At 44.3% G+C, this 20,106-nt stretch overlaps 3 protein-coding genes across 6 annotated transcripts in view; 2 read left to right on the top strand and 1 right to left on the bottom strand.

Annotated features, from left to right (window-relative positions):
• Window positions 1–63: 63 nt before the first annotated feature.
• On the bottom strand, window positions 64–7,563 carry AKIP1 (A-kinase interacting protein 1). 3 transcript variants are annotated; one of them, XM_084753830.1, is made up of 6 exons: window positions 7,438–7,563; window positions 7,032–7,256; window positions 5,963–6,043; window positions 3,436–3,549; window positions 2,809–2,889; window positions 64–461 (listed from the first exon to the last, which is right to left on the bottom strand). In XM_084753830.1, the coding sequence occupies exons 2-6, from the start codon at window positions 7,248–7,250 to the stop codon at window positions 318–320; spliced, it is 639 nt and encodes a 212-aa protein (XP_084609956.1). In that variant the 5' UTR covers window positions 7,251–7,256; window positions 7,438–7,563; the 3' UTR covers window positions 64–317. The 3 variants fall into 3 exon arrangements, with proteins under 3 accessions (XP_084609956.1, XP_084609957.1, XP_084609955.1); XM_084753831.1 differs by having other exon boundaries at window positions 7,402–7,525; XM_084753829.1 differs by having other exon boundaries at window positions 7,349–7,487.
• An 84-nt stretch (window positions 7,564–7,647) lies between these two features.
• DENND2B (DENN domain containing 2B) overlaps window positions 7,648–20,106 on the top strand; it is a 185,560-nt gene continuing 173,101 nt past the window's right edge. For both annotated transcript variants that reach the window (XM_084772510.1, XM_084772507.1), the window contains exon 1: window positions 7,648–7,839. The gene's annotated coding sequence lies outside the window, so the exon portion shown is untranslated. The remainder of the gene's footprint in view (window positions 7,840–20,106) is intronic.
• On the top strand, window positions 9,318–9,572 carry LOC311578702 (small nuclear ribonucleoprotein F-like; the record flags this gene model as incomplete). The annotated part of the gene is made up of 1 exon (XM_084748738.1): window positions 9,318–9,572. One exon carries the CDS (start codon window positions 9,318–9,320, stop codon window positions 9,570–9,572), a length of 255 nt encoding a protein of 84 aa, XP_084604864.1.

The raw sequence follows: 20,106 nt of genomic DNA, 5'->3' as shown, positions 1-20,106 counted from the left end.
GCCTACTGCTGCACACGGGGAACGCTGTTTGTTTGTTTTTCTTTTTAATACCAATAAAATGAATTCTTCTTATTTCCAAATCTCTCCCTTTATTATCACAATTAATACTTATTTGGAAAGCCAGTAATAGAAGCTGTTCAGGCAGCACCATTACATTATTGTTTTCAGGCACAGAAGGATGGGAACTTCTACAATTTCAAGTTAAAATGATCTTGAAAGAGATAGACTCCAGTTCATTAAAACCAGAATCAATGTATCATTATTAAGACATTATAAGGTGGTTTTATTCTTCTTGCTACTTAAAAAAACGGTCAACATCACATGGGGAAGACCAAGTCCACACTTTGCCCCGAGCCAACTGCAACCACGTGAGTCTTCCTGGTTAAGGCGTTTGAGCCCACGGTGACGGAATAGGTCCCTGGGTACACTTCTATGTAGAGGTCCTTAGAGATGTTCTCAGCCTGGAAGGAAGACAGGTAAGGCGGTTTAAGGATGATCCAGGACCACTTCATCATCTCCACCAGGCTGCCTCTGTGAGCCAGAGGTGGGGCAGGTGTGCAGCTGTGGGGTCCTGTTCTCAAGACTCAGCTTGGTCATATGACAGCACTGCTGTTTTGATGACTCACAGCCTTTATGCTCATTGCCTTGTTTCTAAATCTGTGAGAGTACCTACGTCACAAGCAAGCGTGTGAAAACTTTGTAAGTGACAAAGTGCTATAGGAGCATGCTGAACTATAAAAAGACCGACCCCTCCCCCAGTTATGGTTGCTCGCATCTTTAATTCCAGCACTGTGGAGGCCGAGGTAGGCGGACCTCTGTGACTTTGAGGCCAGCCTGGTTTACATAGAGAGTTCCAGGACAGCCAGGGTTACATAGAAAGAGAAAGACCCTGACTTCACAAGTCCAAGAAAGAAAAAAGGAGGAAGAGGAGGAAGAGGAGGAGGAGGAGGAGCAGCAGCAGCAGCAGCAGCGCCCACTAGGTGAAGTAGAAGGCACGTGAAGGGAAAGTAGAAAATGGCTCCTGTGCATAGAGACTGGCAAGGTTGGTGGAAGTTTCGAGACTGTTTGGCTAGACTCCTTCAGAAGATGAGGCACTGTTTCTCTCCCAAAGCTAATAACATGGACAGATGACCTCGGTCGCTGAAGCACTTACTTGGAAGATGGGCCGGAGCTGATGGGACGGTGTTCAGAGCTGAACTAGTCCAAACTATCCTCCAAGGCTAGACTTCCTACCTGGCTGGGATGTGGCTCGGGGCAGGTGCCCTGGCAGGGGGTGGGCCTTTGTTCACATGGCAAAAGGCAAAGACACAAGCCAGGAGAGAGCAGGTAAGAAGAGTCAAAGTGCATCTGGGTTGAGCTGTGTGTGGTGGCACACACCTTTAATCACAGCACTCGGGAGGAAGAGGTAGGCAGATCTCTGTGAGGTTAAGGCCAGCCTGGTCTACCAAGTAAGTTTCAGGCCAGCCAGGGCTACATAGAGTGATCCTGCCTCAAAGAGAAAAAAGTGTATTTGGGTTGCTACTTCACGTCTGCTCAACACTTGGAAAGAACCAAAGGCAGCTATTACATTGTACACTGGAGACTAAGGATACTACTAGCCAGCTAATTCTATAGCAGAAATAAATGGAAATATTTATACTTTCACTCCACTTTGCCTTGCAGACAGATTTGAGGTCAACAGCTTCAAAATCTACTTTATGTTATCTTTCTTTTACCACTTTGAAGGTCTAACACCATTTAACAGCCGTGAGGAAGGAAGCAACGACAGGACTGTTTGTGAGAGGTCAACTGTGTAAATATCCAGGGGCCTCAGAGTCACAGGCGAGGCTATGCTCCATTCACCTCCATACATGGCAGCAGTGAGCTAAGTATGCATGTGTGTGAAAGGCTGCAGAGATGTTTCAGTAGTTAAGAGCACATATTTGTTGCTCTTGTAGAGGATGGTGGCTTACAAAACCCTGTAAGTCCAGTTCTAGGGAACCTGACACCCTCTTCTGGTTTCTGAGAGTACCAGGCACACATGAGGTACACATACATGCAAACACTCACACATTTAAAAGAAAAAAAATCCATGTCTCACACTGGAACAACAGGCCAAGCAGAATTACCAAGAGCAGCACCCAATGGAGACGCTCAGGCCTGACAGCTTGAATTTGTACCAGAGTAGAATTTTTTAGCTACTAATAGCTCTAGAATAATCTGAATCCTGGCTAGTAACAAACTGTATACAAACAAAAAAGGGATTTATTGCATCCATGTGTCCAAGTTCCTTTCCTCAGAATTCCAGCTCTTCCAAGTCCCAAACAAACTCTCCAGGATCATAGACTACTTACTCTTTGGTCCTGAAAGTGAAAAGCTCGTATCTACTTCTATTTTTTTTCCCCCACAGAAACATTTCAGATGTTTTGGAACCTGGTGTCACCACATGTACACATTCTGGAATTTCAGCAATGGCTGCATTTTACAAGCAAAAGGTCAGGCCCGCCTGCTGCTTCAACAGATGGTGGAATTCTAGCAGGAGCCAATGGCAGCCCAGCTGAGCCCAGGAAGTGAGCTGTGAATACTTGACATTCCTTCCAACCACAGCTATGAGCTGAGGTACACATGAGCATCCCCCAAACCTCCAGTGAAGGAAAGGACACCAAGAAAGCAGCACTCCGCATCAAACTGAAATCATGTGGACCCTCAAGTGTAACCCTCCCAATTTGAAGGCGCTGTAGAGCCCGTACAAATAGAGCCCACTATGGAGCAGGTCAGCAGGCTTATAGAAAGGTGCTGAGGCCCAGCACACTGCAGTGCTGTACTCACAGGCCAGGATGCCTCTTGAGAATGCTCTGATGTTTGGTAGATGCTTCCTGGACCAACAGATGTCTCTCCTCTGCAATTTCTCTGTCAAGACAAATTTTGATTAGGACCTAAGCTGTGGCCTTAAGAAAGCATTTTCTTTTATCTTATTAAGATTTTTTCCTATGCCTTTTCTCATTTATCATCTGTTATTACTGATCTGTTCCGTACATTTAGAGCTATTTTTAGTCACATGTTTTCCTTACATGGGCTTTGGAATATGGAAACTTGCGTTTAAGTCCCATAAGGGCCACCACACCTGGCTTAAAAATAAAACCTTTAAAAGAACAATTCTCTTTTGTATTCCTAGCTATACACAAGAATATGTGGTTCTTAAGCCTGGCCAAAACCTCCACAGCCCAGGATGGATCAACAGAAAATCCTAGATATATCTTATGTCATAAAATAATCTTATGCTTTAGACAAACTCCTATTTCTGGAAGTCCTGAGGCTGTGAAGTGACACATGTCTACTGAGCACTGTAATGCTGAGTCATACAGGCATCTGATGACACAGAACCCCACAGGGACTTCCAAGTCAGCGTCTCAACCTTGAGAGGCTGCAGGCACCTGCAGAACAACAGAGACATACTTGTTCTTGCCTGTCCCCTGAGTCTGAGCACGCGCGTAAGTCTGGAGGCTTCCTTCTGTGGTAACGGTAGACATGGGTCGCCCCTCCTTCCTCTGGAACAGATGAGTAGTATTTCTAGAGAAGTAATATGACAGAGCATTGAAATACCCTGGGTAAGTTTCCAGACTCTCTGATACTTGTGCACAGTAAGGTTAAGAAAGGAAGCAGGAGAAAAAAGGTAGATTACCTGCCCTTCCCACAGGCCGAAGCCTGAGCCGGCTACCGCAAGGGAACAGCTTTGCTGCCACCTGCTGCCTCTGTAGGGCAAGAACTCTGACCAACTAAATATAGGTAACAGGGACCCATTCTCTGCCTGGGTAAAGGTTTTACCGCCTTGCTTCAATATCCAGTCCACACACACCCTTTCATTTCCTCCCCGACAGAGAGGGAGCAACGATCTTTGTTTACTTTCCAGGGGCTCAGACAAGGATGAGGGAAGAACGGAATCATTTCCTTAAGCTGAAGAAACACAGAAGGCTACAAAACACAAACCTAAAGCCATGTGTCCTTTTCCCCCAGGATTTCCCCCAGGGGAGTGGAGGGAGAGAGGACTCTAGTTTAGGAATAGCTCAAAAGATCAGCAAAGCCACATTTTTCTTCTTCCTCTTCCAAGTTAACCTTAGATTTGCCCTTGACTATGAGTAATAAAGACATCACAGGCTTGTTTGGAACATACTGCAGGGGCAGCGACAAAAGAACGTGATGAGGAATGAGACGCCGGGGAGAGAACTCAGCACCCAGACCTATGATATTTTAAGGTCTGTTTTGAAATTGTGGAGTCAAACCCGGAACAGTTTTCTAAATCTTCAAAAGGCCGAGAATTTCTGAGGCGCCATCTGCAACAGGATTGAAGGGCGACACAGCTGAGGACCTCAGTGAAGAACAGCAGTTTGCTAAGCCTCAAAGACTATTATTATTCCTTTGACTGAACCTCGAACAGAGTGTCTAAGTTAACCGTTTTGTGGTAGAGCTGAGGTTACAGAGTGCTCTGTAACCACCTTAGGACAAATGCTAACATCGTGTTGGTTGAAGTCCTACTCTGGGAAGCTAAAGACAGAAGGTGGGTATATACGGCAGTGGATGCCCACAATCCCTACACTGGGAAAGTAGAAACAGGGAGGTCAAATGTTCAAGGCTAGATTTATGTAAGTGGCAAATCTGAGGCTAGCCTGGGCTACTCCAGAGCTTATCTCCAACAAAACAGAAAGACTGGCAGTTCGGGGGATCTTAACATCCAAAGCCTGAAAGCAGCAAAAACAGTTATTTTCCATCTCAGTCACACACCATTACAGTTAAAGCCAGGCCACTCACATGTAAAGCCTGGTGTGATCTTCAAGGACACAGAGCCTGGGCTTTCTTTTCTTCAGGGTTGGCTGGTCTGCCTTTAACATTCTCTCAACCTCAATAGAACTTAAAATCTGTTTACTCATTTCAGTGAATGCATACTGCACGGTGTTGTGAGAATTTACTATTGATCTCTCAGTGGAAACCAAAGAAGTCTGGGACTCTAGAAATCTGAACTTTACCCTGGGAAGCTGAAGAACACAATGGAGGGATGTCACGGCCAGAAGCGCATTCTCAACTTCTCACTGCTGCGGTCACGTGCCCTGGGTAAGGCGTAAGAGTGACTAACAGGCTAGCTGAAACTCACAGAACATGGTTTGATTCTTGGGAAGCAGTTCCTGCCATTAAAAAAACCATACACCTTGCCGGGCTCAGTGGTACACACCTGTAATCCCAGCACTCAGGGAGGCAGAGGCAGGCAGATTGCTGTGAGTTTGAGGCCAGCCTGGTCTACAAAGTGAGTCCAGGAGAGTCAGGGCTACAGAGAGAAACCCTGTCTGGAAAAAAACAAAAACACAAACACAAAGCACCCATCTGTACCTGTTTCACGTGGTCATCTCTGTCACCAACTGTTTATGAAACCATTGGTATATTCACTACGAACTAGAAACAAACCTTGAAGGCTAAGACCCAACATACTAACATATGGGTGGTGGCTCATGCCTTTAATCCCAGCACTCAGGGGGCAGAGGCAGGCTTTGAGTTCAAGGCCAGCCTGGTCTACAGAGTGAGTTTCAGGACAGGCAAGGCTACACAGAAACCCCGTCTCAAAAAAACAAAAAGACCTAACTTTCAGGCTTGATTCAACACGTTTTGAAAGCAAAATAACTCTGGCATGATCCTGAAGATTCTAACTTCATTTGAAAGGGAAAAGTAAACATCCTCAAGTCAGACTTAACTGTGGATTTCAGCAAATAAGCAAAACAACTGAAAACTCAATGTGGACGAAGCCCCTTTCTGGCTTGTTTACTGCTGTCTCCTCAACAACAACTAGATTTAGAAATACATACTTGTGGGGTGAATCCTAACTTGTATTTGCCACCTGGCTTCATTAATGGATTGCAATCCGCTCATGAAGGCCTGTAGGTGCGGGGACAGAGGAGTGCTGGGTTTTCCCAAGCACAGATGGGGCACAGCAACTTACCCCACACTGGCTTGAAGTATAGTCCATGAATTCAGCCATTGTTCTGAAGGAAGCAGTAAGGGTTGGGCGCTTTTCTTCTCTCTATTTGAGTAAACGGCAAGGCATAGGTGAAAGCTGCATTTCCTACTGGAGAAGGACATCACTTGAGAACTAGCCCTTTTCACTTTCAGGAAAGCTTCTGCAAGCTGGAATTGGTCAGACGACTCGAGATGAGAAAGAATTCTTAACTCAGTAAACTAGACATGCAGTTTATCCAGGAACTAACATACTTTGTTGGCTGGCTTCACTTAACGCAGTAGAAAAGAACTATTATTGTTGTTTGGGGTTTTTGAGACAAGGTCTCATGTACATGAGGCTGGTTCTTTTACCTGATCCTCAGCCCCTATCTCCCAAGTTACAGCACCACTAAGAATTGTATTTATTTATTTTAGACGGTGTCTCACTAAGTAACCCTAGCTGGCTTGAGACTTGCTATGTAGACCAGGATAACCTCGAACTCAGAGATCGGTCTGCTTCTGCCTCCTGGGTGCTGAGATTTATGGTGTGTACCACCACGCCCCGCAAGAAATTATATTATATTATATTATATTATATTATATTATATTATATTATATATTTTTGGTTTCTGAAGACAGGGTTTCTCTGTAGCCTTGGCTGTCCTGGACTCACTTTGTAGAGGTTGACCTCGAACTCACAGCGATCCACCTGCCTTTGCCTCACCAGTGCTGCGATTAAAGGCGTGCGCCACCACGCCTGGCAAGAAATTATATTTTCAAAGTAAACAGAACACTATTCTTTTGTTACTCAAAAAGAATTGGTCACACCATACTGGTGCACAACCCCTGTTAAATACTAGTATTGAGGCGATCGCACAAATTCAAGGCTAGACTGGGCTACATGGAACCTTATGTTTAAAAAAAAAAAAAAGGTGTCAGAACAGTTTCCAAAGGACTTTTCCACACTTTGCCTGGATATGTTTGGATATGTTTCATCTTTTGGCCTCGGGAGGTTCCTTCCCACACAGTGGAGGCCGAGAATGAATACAGACTCCCCCACCTCCCGTCCTCACCTCCCCTAGGAGGCGCTGGGGATCAGGGGCACACCATCGTTCCTGGTAGGGACCCTGGGGGTAAAGGACCCCCACGGTGCTTCTGGATCGCTCTGGAGATTGCCAGTCCACTGCCCTCCTCTTGGCACGCTCCAGCACTTCCCGCCCCAGCCGAGCCGAACGCTGCAGCGAGCGCCGGTCCACCCCGTTCAGCGCCGCGGCCGCCAGACAGTACTCCATGTCTTCCTGGACATACACACACAGACACCGGCACGTCAGCCACACCCAGGCCCGGATCCTGGCGGGAGCTTCCCCAGAGACCCCAACTCCCGCTTCACCCGCATCGCGCACTCCAAGCCGGGGACTAGAAGGCAGGACCCCAGCCCCTTACACTTCCACCTCCCGGGCCCAGGGTACGACCCCTCACCAGGCCCCCAGCTTCTCCAGGCGCATGCGCTCAGCGCTTTCCCGGACACGCCTTCTGTGTTCCCGCCAGTTGCCGGGCAAACTGCTGAGCGCCGTGGGCGGGGCCTGGAGGTGGGCGGGACCAGAGGCGGGCGGGGCCCGGAGGCGGGCGGGGCCTGGCTCGAGGGGCACGTGGTCCCGGACCTTACCAGCCAGGGATGCAGAGTGGTGCTAGTGGTTCGAGGTCTTTCCCGCGGCGCCGCGTCAGTGTGAATCCCGTGGTTTGTTGCGCTAAAAGAAAAAAAAGTTGTGAGAGTAGGTGCCTGCAGCAGCTCTTTCGTTCTACGTTCAGGGGTCCTCGCTACTCCAGAACTACTTTTGCTTGAGGAGGTGATGAGGCTAGCCGAACAACACGACTGAAGAGGTAGGGCTGGGAAAATGGGCGTTCTGTCAGAAAGAGCGCTCCAGGCTGGGGTTGGAGGCCAGACAGAGGCCTTAGGGCTGTGGGTGTGGGGACCGCTGGACATCTGGGGATGGCAGGCGTTTTCCGCCCAGATTGGTTAGTGGATGCCAGAGGAGTGTGTGAAAGTGTCTCATCCCCCTCCCTGCAGCTTCCCATGACTCCCTTGGAAGCACAGATTGACACAATTTTGTTTGCGAGTTTTGATTTCTTTGAGACAGTCTCACCGTGTAGCTTTGGCAGGGCTGGAACTCACTATGTAGACCAGGCTGGCCCTTCAGTCTCTTCCTCTTGGGATCTAGACCTGCTAGTCACATCACTTTAAAGTAAGAAATGGGTCAGTTCATCCTAACACCGCTGCGTTATGGCGGAAGCCCCAAGTCTGAGCGCTCCCTCCGCACACAGCAACACTCCTTGGTGAGCCGCAGGGTGTGAACGGGGAGAAAGGCCCACTGCTCAGTGGGGGTGAGTCCCTCACAGGACGTAAAGGAAGTGTCAGTGGATGGGCTTGATTAGCCACGCATTCACCTGTTTTAAGTATACAATTCAGTGAATTTTGGTGAAGTCTCAAAGTTTTACCAGTATCACCACAGCCCCGCTTTGGATTATTTTAATGAACTGAAAATGATGTGTTGGGCCTGGGAAGCGATTTGGGAGAAAGGCGCAGGGGAACCGTTTGCCCTACAAGGCTAACTGCCTGATACCTGAGATCCCTGCATCTGTGTAAAACGCCAGAATCTGTGGTGTGCATCTGTTAACTCTGCCCTCCTAAAGTGACAGGAGGTGAAGACAGGAAATTTGGCTAGAACTCCTAGACTAGCTAGCTAGCTTGAAGTATGTGGAAGGTGAGAACCAATTCCCAAAAGTGTGATTTATGACCTCCATGCATGTTCCTTGGCATACATGTACCACATTCTCTCTCTCTCTCTCTCTCTCTCTCTCTCTCTCTCTCTCTCTCTCTCTCTCTCACACACACACACACACACAAAGAATAAAAAGTAGTTTAGCTTTCACCACTTACCATAGATTCTCACTCCTACTTCAGGACCTAAGTAACCACTGTTCTGATTGCCGTCTTCATAACTTTGCCTTTTTCTAGCAATTCCTATAAATAGACTCATACATGTGACCTTTGTACTGGTCTCTTTCACTTAGATTACTTTGAGGGTCATCTGAGTTGTATATATCAGTACTTCATTTTTTATGGATAAATAATATTTTACTATATGAATATACTGTATTTTGTTTGTTTATTCATCACTTGGACTTATTTCCAGTTAGAGGACTATTCTGATAATAGCTTATAAGAGTCTATAGATAGATTTTTCTCCTACCGATGGGCCCTTCCGGTTTGCGGCAACTGCTCCAGTCACAAGGAGCCAGCAGCGTCGGGTCGGCAGCTAGTGGGGTGCAGCGCTCAAGGGTGTTCAAGGGTGTTCGGGATGAGTTTACCCCTCAGTCCCAAGCCTTTTCTCAGTGGACTGACAGGAAAGCCAGTTATGGTAAAACTTACGTGGGGAATGGAGTCCAAGGGCTACCTGGTCTCTGTGGATGGCTACATGAACATGCAGCTTGCGAATACAGAAGAATACATAGATGGGGCATTGTCTGGACATCTGGGCGAAGTTCTGATAAGGTGTAATAATGTCCTTTATATCAGAGGCATTGAAGAGGAGGAGGAAGAAGATGGAAAATGAGAGAATAGCATCTTTGGGAGGATTTTATATATATATATATATATATATATATATATATATATATGTATGTATGTATGTATTTCTATACAATAAAGATTTTTTTTCAACTTGAAAAAAAAGGGTCTATAGACATTTTCACTTCTCTTGAGCAGATACTCTGAAGTGAAATTTTTGAGAGTATTATAAATAGATGTTTTATTATAAGAATTGGCAAACTATTATTCAAAATACAGTTTTACATTCCCATAACTGATAGTTTTTCCTCACCTGCTCTAGCATTTTTTTTATTGGAGTCCTGTATTGTGCTGTGTGTGAAGCAGCCACTCTGGGGCGTCAGCATTTCCATGGTGATGGGTGCTGCTGTAGACCTCTTCTTGTCATTCCTAGCGGTTCCTGTTTCTTCTTTGCTGAAGTAGCTGTTCAAATTCTTTGTCCATTTCCCCCCCTGAGACAGGGTTTCTATGTGTGTAATACTGGCTGTCCTGAACTCACTTTGTAAACCAGGTTGGCCTCGAACTCACAGCAATCCACCTGCATCTGCTTCCTGAGTGCTGGGATTAAAGGCATGCACCACCACACCCAGATCTTTATCCATTCTTTTTCACATATACATTTATATTATTGCGCATATATATATATATATAAAACCTATAGCAAGAAGAACCGTGAAACAATCAGGAATTATGTAAATGTTGCATTCATAGTGTTTTGGCTATTTGTATTTGGCAACCTTGAAGAAACATCTTTCCCGTCTTGGTGCGTCTAAAAATCTGAATGTAAGTCAATATCTATCATATCTCATCTGTATCAACTTAAAACATCTATCTAGACCTAGAAACATCTTAGCCCCTAAACAACTAAGCTTAATTGTAAAACTAAGCTATCTAGTCTTCAACCCCATCAGAGATTTGAGAAGGAATAAGATTAATTATCTGAGTAGACAGGAAGTGCAGGTTAGCAGCTTCCAAAATGAGAAAATGACAGAGACAGACTGCTGCCTGAACAGTCACCCAAAACTCTCTATAACATTGAAGCATCATCTTCAGCCCTCTGGCCCAATATATCTGACAGACATATTTGTGAGGCAGGAACTATTGAGGACTTGATTACTCTGTCTTGGCAGAGTTTGGCTGTTGACTCTGCCTGTATCCAAGCTTGCTCATTTTTAGGCATAATTCTGTCTGTGGCAGAAATGAGGACATTTTGCCCAGTGTCTCATTTGCCACATTTTAAGCCATCTCCATAAGGAGGTTCATTGATGCTCATCATCTTCTTTGAGGTAGGCTGGGTGTTGCCAGGAGTTAACCTGTCTCATTGTCGGTGAATCTTTTAAAATAATAAAAACAACTTTAAATACCATATTCTGTAGGTCTCTGAGGTTTTTGAAGACCTTATCTATCTATAGAATCATATCTATCTGTTAAACCTCGGATTATATTCTTGTGATAAAAATAGACTAGTAATTGACATAACCATGATTTGATCAACTAACAATTAACTTGTATTACTTAATTATCCTAGCAGCCTGCAATAACACTTTCAAAGTAGTGGAAGTAAACCTTGTTTTATAGTTGTGTTGTATGGGTACAATACCTCATATTAGAGTAGAAATATATATAATGTGTATGAAGAATAATCTTTTATTTATTTATTTTATTTTTTGGCTTTTTTGAGTCAGGGTCTCTCTCTGTTAGCCTTGGCTCTCCTGAACTCACTTTGTAGACCAGGCTGCCTTTGAACTCACAGTGATCCCCCTGCCTCTGCCTCCCAAATGCTGGGATCAAAGGCGTGCGCCATCACGCTTGGCTTGTGAAGAAAAACCATAAATTTGAATTCTATACCAGTGTATCAATATTAAACTTATTTTGCATCAATATACAAAGTTCTATACCAGTGAGTTAAAAATAACCTTGTGAGTAACAATTAAGGCATTAAGTTGAGGAGCAGATTTAATAATCTACGTTTTGCCCTATATATTTCTATATTCCCCCTTCTTTCTTTTCAACCACTATCTCCAAACCTAAGAAAGGAAGATAAAGGAAAAGAGAGACATCCCTTATTTATTATCTGAATAAGACCAGTAGTAACTTAGAACCAACTCCCAATAAAAATAAACATCTATAGCTCAAGAAAGCAACCAAAAACCTACCCAACCCCCCTTAAGGGAAATATGGTGTCATTCTCTTAAGGTTTCTTCTGGCTGATTTGGGATGAATAATACTTCTGTAGGGGCCCAAATAAAATTGGGGGAAACAAGCTAGCATTTGTGGTCCAGTTTCTCCATTCTTAATATTATTGATTAATGAGTTCAAATTCTTCCTCTCGCCCGCCCCCCCCCCCACAGGGTTTCTCTGTGTAGCCTTGGCTATCCTGGATTTGCCTTGTAGACCAGGCTGGCCTTGAACGCACAGAGATCCACCTGCCCCTGCCTCCCGAGGGCTAGGATTTCAGGCGTGCGCCACCATGCCTGGCTAAGAGTTCAAATTCTAAGCATAGGAACCTTTATTGGATGTATGGTTTATAAAATTTTCTCACAGTCTATTCTGTTTTTCGTTTTCTTTTTTTCTTTTTTCAGTGTTGGGGATTAAAATGCCCAGGGCCATGTGCATACTAGTCAAGTGCTATATCCCTAGCCCTTATTTTCCTTTGTGTGTGTGAGGGGGTGGGGCATGGTGAAGTGTGGTCCTCTGAGCAAAACAGCCACCTCCTTCATCATACCTTGCTAGCAAGTGTCCATGCATCATGTCTGTAGACTGTTGACATTTCCTCACAGAAGGTAGACAGATGGCGTTTGTACTTTTGTCAAAAGTCAGTTGACTATAAGTATATAGGAGTTAATTTTTAGTCTTTCCATTTTGTTCCATTGATCTATCTGTATATATGTACATATGTACGCATGTATGTATGTATGTATTCTCTTGCTTATTATAGGCTTATGGTTAAGTCTAGAAATTGAGAAGTGTAAGTACAGAACGTAGTGTACAGCATAGTATATATGTTCTGTGCTTTCAAAGTTGTTTTGATGTTCTAGGTCATTTATATTTCAAAAAATATATTAAGTCCTTCATAAAGACTTTTGAGATTCTGATGGGGATTGAGTTGCATTTTTAGACCAGTTTGGGGAGAACTGCAGTTTTAACAGTACAGGAGGGTTAGAGAGAAATCCCAGTGATTAAAAAGGTTTGCTGGCCTTCCAGTGGACCTGAGTTTGCTTCCCAGCACCCACACTGAGCAGCTCACTACTGTCTTCTCTGGGCCTCCACAGTTACCTGTACATCACACACACACACACACACACACACAAGTATTGGGGACTGGAGAGATGGCTCACAGGTTAAGAGCACTGTCTGTTTTTCCAAAGGTCCTGAGTTCAATTCCCAGCAACCAAATGGTGGCTCACAACCATCTATAATGAGATCTGGTGCCTTCTTCTGGCGTGCAGGCATACATTCAGGCAGAGTATTGTATAAATAATAAATAAATAAATCTTTAAAAAAAAAGGGGGAAACGTATTGGACTTTTGAATTCATGAACATAGGATAGCTACACATTTATTTCAGTTTTCTTTAGTTTCTTTTATCAGTGTTGTAGAGTGATTATTGATTGTGTCTTTCTTTTCCTGTTGCTGTGATAAAATACTTAGAAAGGGGCTACTGTGGCTCACAGTTCCAGGGTACTGGGAAGTCGTGACAACAGGCGTTTGAAGTAGCTGTTTATGTTGCATCCAAAATCAGGAGGCAGAGAACAATGATTGATAGGGCTTAACATTGGTGACGCCATTTTGTCTCAGTCCACCAATGAGTTCCTTACAAGACAGTGATGGTTCTGCATTCAAAAATTTGCACCAGGCTGTATTAGATGTCATGCTCCCAGGCCCTTTTTTGGAAAATGTTCTTTCTGTAGACAACCAGGGTGTGGCCAGCTAACCTCAAGCTTACTTCTGTCCTGTCCTCTATAAAGCTCACTTCTGTCACCCTCCCTGGGGCTACACTCTCTTCCCCGACTGCGTGCAGCCTGGAGGATTTAATAAAAGCCTGCTCAGTCCCTTCCGTGTCCAGGTGTACTCTCTTGCAGTGATTGCTGGTGTTCAGCTCGCTTTCTCTTTTTTATGGGGAGTGTGACCCAAGCCCAAGGAATGGTGCCATCTATCTTTAAAATGGACTTCCTGCCTTAGTTAACCTAATCAAGACACTTTGTCACAGGTGTACCCAGAGGCTTGCCTCCTGGGTAATATATATCCTGACATGTTGACAGTCAGTATTAACTCTCAGGATATTTCTTTCTTCCCTTCCTTCCAACCTCCCTTCCTGTCTTCCTCCTACTTCCTTCCCCCAACTCCTTTCTTGTTTATTTGATCTTTTTTTTTTTTGAGACAAGATTTTATATATTTCAGCCTATTTTTAATCTTTATTCGTATGTATGTATTTTAGCCAAAGTCTTTTTATGTAGCCCTTGGCTGGACTGGACTTCATAATATAGCCCTGGCTGGTCTGAAACGCAGAGACTTGCCTACCTCTGCCTCCCGAGTGCTGGGAAGAAAGGCGTGTACCCCTCACCCAGCTAGTTTCAATCAGAAAATGGCTCTGAATTCAGGATTCTCTTCTCTCCATCTCCCAAGTACTGGGGTTATAGCTGGGTACCACCAGGCCTGGTTAAGTCCCGTATTTCTTTTTTGTTGTTGGTTTTTTGAGACAGGGTCTCTCTGTGTAGCCTTGGCTGTCCTGGACTCACTTTGTAGACCAGGCTGGCCTCAAACTCACAGTGATCTGCCTGCCTCTGCCTCCAGAGTGCTGGGATTAAAGGTGTGTGCCACCACACCCGGGAAGTCCTGCATTTCTTGTAACAAATGTATTAAGTATTTCATGCTATCATGAACATAATAGTTTTCTCTTTCATTTTCAAGTTACTTATTGCTAGTGTATAAGACTTCTGTGACATTAATGAATTTACTAATAAATCCTAGTGGGGGCTTTTTGAGGATTCTTTGGTATTTTCTACTAATAAGGTCAGATCATCTGTACATGAAGAAAATCTGACCTGAGGGCTTGGTGGATTTAGTAGTCCATAGCAAGAGGATTAGGAACTCAAGGCCAATTTGGACTATGTAGCTAGGTCCAACCTCAAAAAACAATCAACCAACCAATCTTAACTTTTATTTATTTATTTATTTGTAATGAATGAGCCTCTGTATGTAACCCTAGTTATCCTGGAAGTCTTAAGTAGACTACACTAGCCTCCTGCTGGTATTAAAGGTGTGTGCCACCATGTCTGCCTCAATCATACTGTTAAAGTCAGGATTTCTCTCTTAATTCAGGCCATCATTACTGTCCTAAATAGAAATGACAGGGGAACCATGGTTCTTGGTTTGAATCTTTTATTATTAACTATGTGATATTTGGACTTTTTGCAATGCTGGAGATAGTAAACACAGGGCCAGTGTAGTCAGGGGCTCTCCCACCACACTGCATCCCCAGGCCTGTTTGAACCAAGGTCTCTTTATATAGGTCAGGCTGATCTTGAACTTGCTGTGTAGATTAGACTAGTTTCTAACTTAGAACCTTCTTGGCTTTGCTTCCCAGGTTCTGGGTTTACAGAGTTGCATCACCTGTTTGGTGTTTAGAGCTTGGTAGATGCTAAATGCTCTTTATTAGGTTGAGGAAAATTCCCCTCTTGCTGTTTTAAGTAAAGAAAATCCCAGTCATTTGATTTTACCAATAAAGACTCAGGAGCCAGATGTTTGGGTGAAAACTTGATAGCTCAGAGAGGCAGAGAAAGTACCCTGCTGACCTCCCTACATCTCATGTCCTGAAGGAAAAAGCCAAAAAAGCCAAGATGGTACAGGCCTTTAATCCCAGCATTTGGCAGATATCTGTGCGTTCCAGGGTAGCCTGGTCTACGGAGAGTGTTCCAGGCTAGCCAGGCTACATAGAGAAACCTTGTCTCAAAACCAAAAAAAAAAAAAAAAAAAAAAAAAAAAAAGGTAGGCCCAAAACCTTGCTAGCTCACTGGACAGCCCAGGAGAAAGAGCCAAAAGCTAAAAGCCAAAGAGCCCTTGCTTGTCCACAATGTCTTAAATTCCCTTCTCACAAAGTCCCTCCTACTTACTTAATCTCTGATTATATTTTTCTTCCTTTTTGAGTCAGTTTTCATACTCTCTTTCTAAGAGTTTGTCTATTTCATTTAAGTTGTCTAATTTATTGACAAAAACTTATAGCATCATATTGGTTTTATTGAATGATTGATTGTTTTTTGAGACAGGGTTTCTCTGTGTAGCCTTGCCTTTCCTGGACTCACTTTGTAGACCAGGCCGACCTCGAACTCACAGCGATCCGCCTGCCTCTGCCTCCCAAGTGCTGGGATTAAAAGCGTGCGCCACCACCGCCCAGCATAGCATCACATTGTAATCTTTTTCATTTCTTTAAGCTCTGTATGGGGCTGGCTGTTGTGTCTGTCTCTGTCTCTTTTGAGGAAAGGTCTCTATGTAGTCCTGGCTGTGCTAGAACTTACCTATACTGGCCTCAAACTCACAGAGATCCACCTGCCATCTGCCTCTGGGTTAAAGGGGTGTACCACCACACCCACTTTTCTCTCTTCCTCCCTTCTCCATCCCACCCCCACCTCCCCCCAGTTTCTCTGTATAGCCATGGCTATCTTAGAACTTGCTCTACAGGCCAGGCTAGGCTTGAACCCAAGAGATCCACCTGCTTCTATCTTCCAAGTGCTGGGATTAAAGGTGTGTACCACTAAGCCCAGCTCCCCTCTCCTCTCTGTCTCTCTCTTTCCCTCTCTCCCTATTTCTAAGTACATTGGTGTTTTGCCTACATGTAAGACTGTGTGAAGGTACCAGATACTCTGGAACTAGAGTTACAGATAGATGTGAGCTGCCATGTGGGTGCTGGGAATTGAACCCGGGTCCTCAGTAGGGGCTGGGGGCACACGCCTGTAATCCCAGCATTCTGGGAAGGAGAGGCAGACAGATCTCTGTGAGTTCGAGGCCAGCCTGGTCTACAAAGTGAGTCCAAGACAGCCACACAGCTACACAGAGAAACACACACACACACACACACACACACACACACACACACACACACGAGCACATTTTTAATGTCTAATCAAGTCTTCTGCCTGTTTTGATTTGTGTGATATTGATTTTTAGTATCTAGATATTCTGGATATGAATTTCTTATCAGCAAAATGATGTGTGGTTTCACTTTTACTCTGTTGTAGTATTATTTGATGTGTGAAATTTAAGCTTCTCATTAAGTCTAGTTTTTCTGTCTTTCCTTCTGTTCCTGTGCTTTGGTTACACTAAAAAAAAAAATCATTGCCAAATTCAGTGTTTTAATTCTTTTGTCTTGTTTTCTTTATTGTTTTAGGTCTTATACTTATATCCTTGATTCATATTGAATTAATTTTTTGTATATGGAATTAGCTAAGAGTCCAGCTTCATTCTTGGAACAACAATGGATGGTTGCCTGAATTCTATAAGCTATTTTCCGTTACTGTTATAAAACACCTCAGATAATCAGTTTTTAAAGACGAAAGGTGTATTTTTAACTTAGTTCAGTATATAAGTTAGCTACCTTGCTCTGTGACAGGGACTATGTGAGGAGCACCGTTCTTTCCTTTATGAGTAGGTTATGAAAGGAAACCCAGGCTCTCACAATCTCCTGTGGCCCTCGTGCCCAGGAAAGTCTCTGTCCTGGCCCATCTTCTCCTGATAGACAAGCTGGCAAGTCAGCCGTCGTCACAGACAGACCTCTGAGGGACAGGCCTGATCCTAACTGGCTTGTGGAAGTTTGCACTTCTGCAGGTTCCCTGTGCTTATACTTTTGTGATTAGAAGATGCAATCAGTGACAGAGCACATATCCCCATGATTGTAGGAAAGGCCCCTTCTTTGTCCAAACTGTCTGTGTAAGGAGCATAGGCACAGCTGCCTGGCATGGGTGGGGGAACGGGTAGCTTCTGTCATGCTAAGAGCTCAGTTTGGGATTTACTGCCCAAGATTTATTTTCAGTAAACCCTAGCGCTCCAAAACAGTTGTATCTGACAGTTTCTGCTTATACAATGACCGGCTAAGTAGAAGAAGTGTTCCTGTTCTTTCCTAATCTTCCATCATACCAGAATCCTCCTCTTCCCTCTAGTACCCGAGGCAGAGATGCTCTGTACTTGAAGCATTATTGCCTGGTGGAATGTGAGCTTGGGATGTAGGGAAGGAGCCCGAAGAAGACATAGTTAGGCTCAGATTGTTTTCTGAGGTGCCTGGTGTAGGCTGAGGCACAACAGGTACAGAAATGGATTCCTTGCATGTGAATTTGTCTCTTGGGCTCTGGAAATTTTGTTCCTCATTGTTACTGGGCAAGATTGGACATGAAGTTTGTTGGGACAGAGGACACTCGAATGTAAGAAAGGAGAAAGTGACCGCAGGTGGATGGGATTGGAGCTGAATAGCACAGGTGTCCTGTAGAGGAGGGACACAGAAAAAGGCAAGATGGACTTTCTGGAGGACAGCAGATTTCTTTGGTTGGTAGTAGCCCTTCTCAGTCAACCCATACACCACCACCATCATCTTTATGCAGTTAAAGAAAGCAGAAGTGGGCTGATGAGATGGCTCAATGGTTAAGAGCGCCGCTTGCTCTTCCAAAGGTCCTGAGTTCAATTCCCAGCAACCACATTGTGGCTCACAACCATCTGTAATGTGATCTGACTCCCTCTTCTGGCATACAGGTGTACATGCAGGCAGAACACTGTATACATAATAAAAATAAACCTAAAAAAAAAAGAAAGAAAGAAAGTAGAAGTGAGGTGCAGTAGAGGAGCTTTTTAGTAAAGGTATAATTGCTGGGTATGGTTTCTGATATTCCATAGTGGCAGGTGGAAATGACCAGAAAAGATTTTGGGGTGATTTTTCTCTAGACCTGATCATATGAATAACTTTATCTTAGGCTACAACCAAATTACTCAACTGGCCTAAGTGTTGTCCAAACCCCTAGAAGATGAGATGATAGGAAAAACTGAGATAATAGATGACAACATATTTTGAAAATTTTATGGTTATGTAAAAAGTGCAAGAAAGAATTATACTTCTATAGCGCTAAGCTCAGCATCTGGCCGGTGGCCTCGGTTCTGGATGAGAACAGACCATAGGTCAAAAAGGTCCGGTTTCTCTCAGGAACAGCTAGAGTACTTCAGGGTAAGGCCCGTGGCCTAGGCTGGGCTCCCAGTAGATCTCCCTGGCGGAGGTGGACATGATTTTTCCATCAGGTGTTACAGTTTAGCTCTTTTAGAATGAGATTGCTGGTATCAGACGGCAGTGAAGACTTGGGAGCTATACAAGCTCATGATGATACCAAAGTGTGCTAAGCATGGCAGAGGAAGTGGGCAGAGGCCCGGAAGGCAGATCCAGTGAGACGAAGGCCTGATGGGTGCTTCACTGGCGATCAGCACCGATCTGCCATCACTGCCTTGGCCAGCAGTTAAGCCCTGGCTGTTGAGTGGAAGTTCTTCCCTGGAATAAATGGAGTCTCAGATGGTCATGGTGGAGGAATGGGGCAAGCATGAAGGAGCACGCCCGCCAGCCTTTATTTATAAACCTTGGGCAGTGGAGCGGGGTTTGTGAGTGAATGTGTCTGATTTGATAGGGCTAGGGGTACCAAGATACTTAATCTATATGCAGTGGTACAGTATCTTATTTACATGTAGTAGCTCGGGGTCCTATCACAAGAAGGAAAACCTAGTATTTAATTATCCTATAACTGGGGGAAGAACTTCTAGGTACGTTTAAAGGTCATTCACTGAAGGCTGGGATCTCCTTAGCAGAGGGTGGGATAATCTCCAGGTGCTTGATGAGCAGGTTTCTTTATCAGGAAAGGGTTGGGCCTATAATCTTGCCTGAGGGCTCCTTACAAGATCTGCGGTTCCCCAGATCAGAAAGAGAGAATCCCACTGAGAAAGGGAGTCCAGGCAGCTCAGAGGCTAGCGCTGGGAACAACTTCAGTCTTACCAGCAGGGGTCCACATTTTTCCTTCTTTTTTTTTTTTTTTTAAGACAGGTGTTGTGGCTTATGCTTGTAATCTCTGCACTTGAGAAACTGAGGCAGGAGGATAACTGTGAGTTCAAACCCAGTTTGGGCTACGTAGTAAATTCCAGGCCAGACTGGGTTCCAGAATAAGATCTTATCAAAAATAAAAGTATTGAGAGCTGCTTCTTAACTGGGCTTTAATCCCAGCACTTGGGAGGCATGTGTAGGCAGATCTCTGTGAGTTCTAGGCCAGCCTGGTCTTCAAAGAGAGTCCAGGATAGCCAGGGCTCTGTTACACAGAGAAACCTTGTCTCAGAAACAAAACAAAACAAAACAAAACAAAGCAAAACAAAACAAAAAACAAACAAACTAAAAAAAGAAAAAACAAGAGCTGCTTCTAAAATATAAATTTCTCATAAGCTATAATGGAAATTACTGGAAAGACAAGATTTAATTTACTATGACATTTCCACACGACATGTTGAGCAGTGAGAGTCATGTAAGTTAGAAGT

This window comes from Acomys minous (genome assembly GCF_964271855.1).
Source record: "Acomys minous genome assembly, chromosome: 2".
Classification (NCBI taxonomy): Eukaryota; Metazoa; Chordata; class Mammalia; order Rodentia; family Muridae; genus Acomys; species Acomys minous.
This window is presented reverse-complemented; position numbering and strand designations above follow the sequence as displayed.

What these genes read in the sequence shown, in the direction of transcription:
- AKIP1 (XM_084753829.1), bottom strand. An exon ending in ATACTTCAAGCCAGTGTGGG is followed by an intron (nt 3,550 to 5,962) that starts GTAAGTTGCTGT and finishes TTACTTCTCTAG; the next exon opens with AAATACTACTCATCTGTTCC. An exon ending in CAGGGGACAGGCAAGAACAA is followed by an intron (nt 2,890 to 3,435) that starts GTATGTCTCTGT and finishes TTGTCTTGACAG; the next exon opens with AGAAATTGCAGAGGAGAGAC.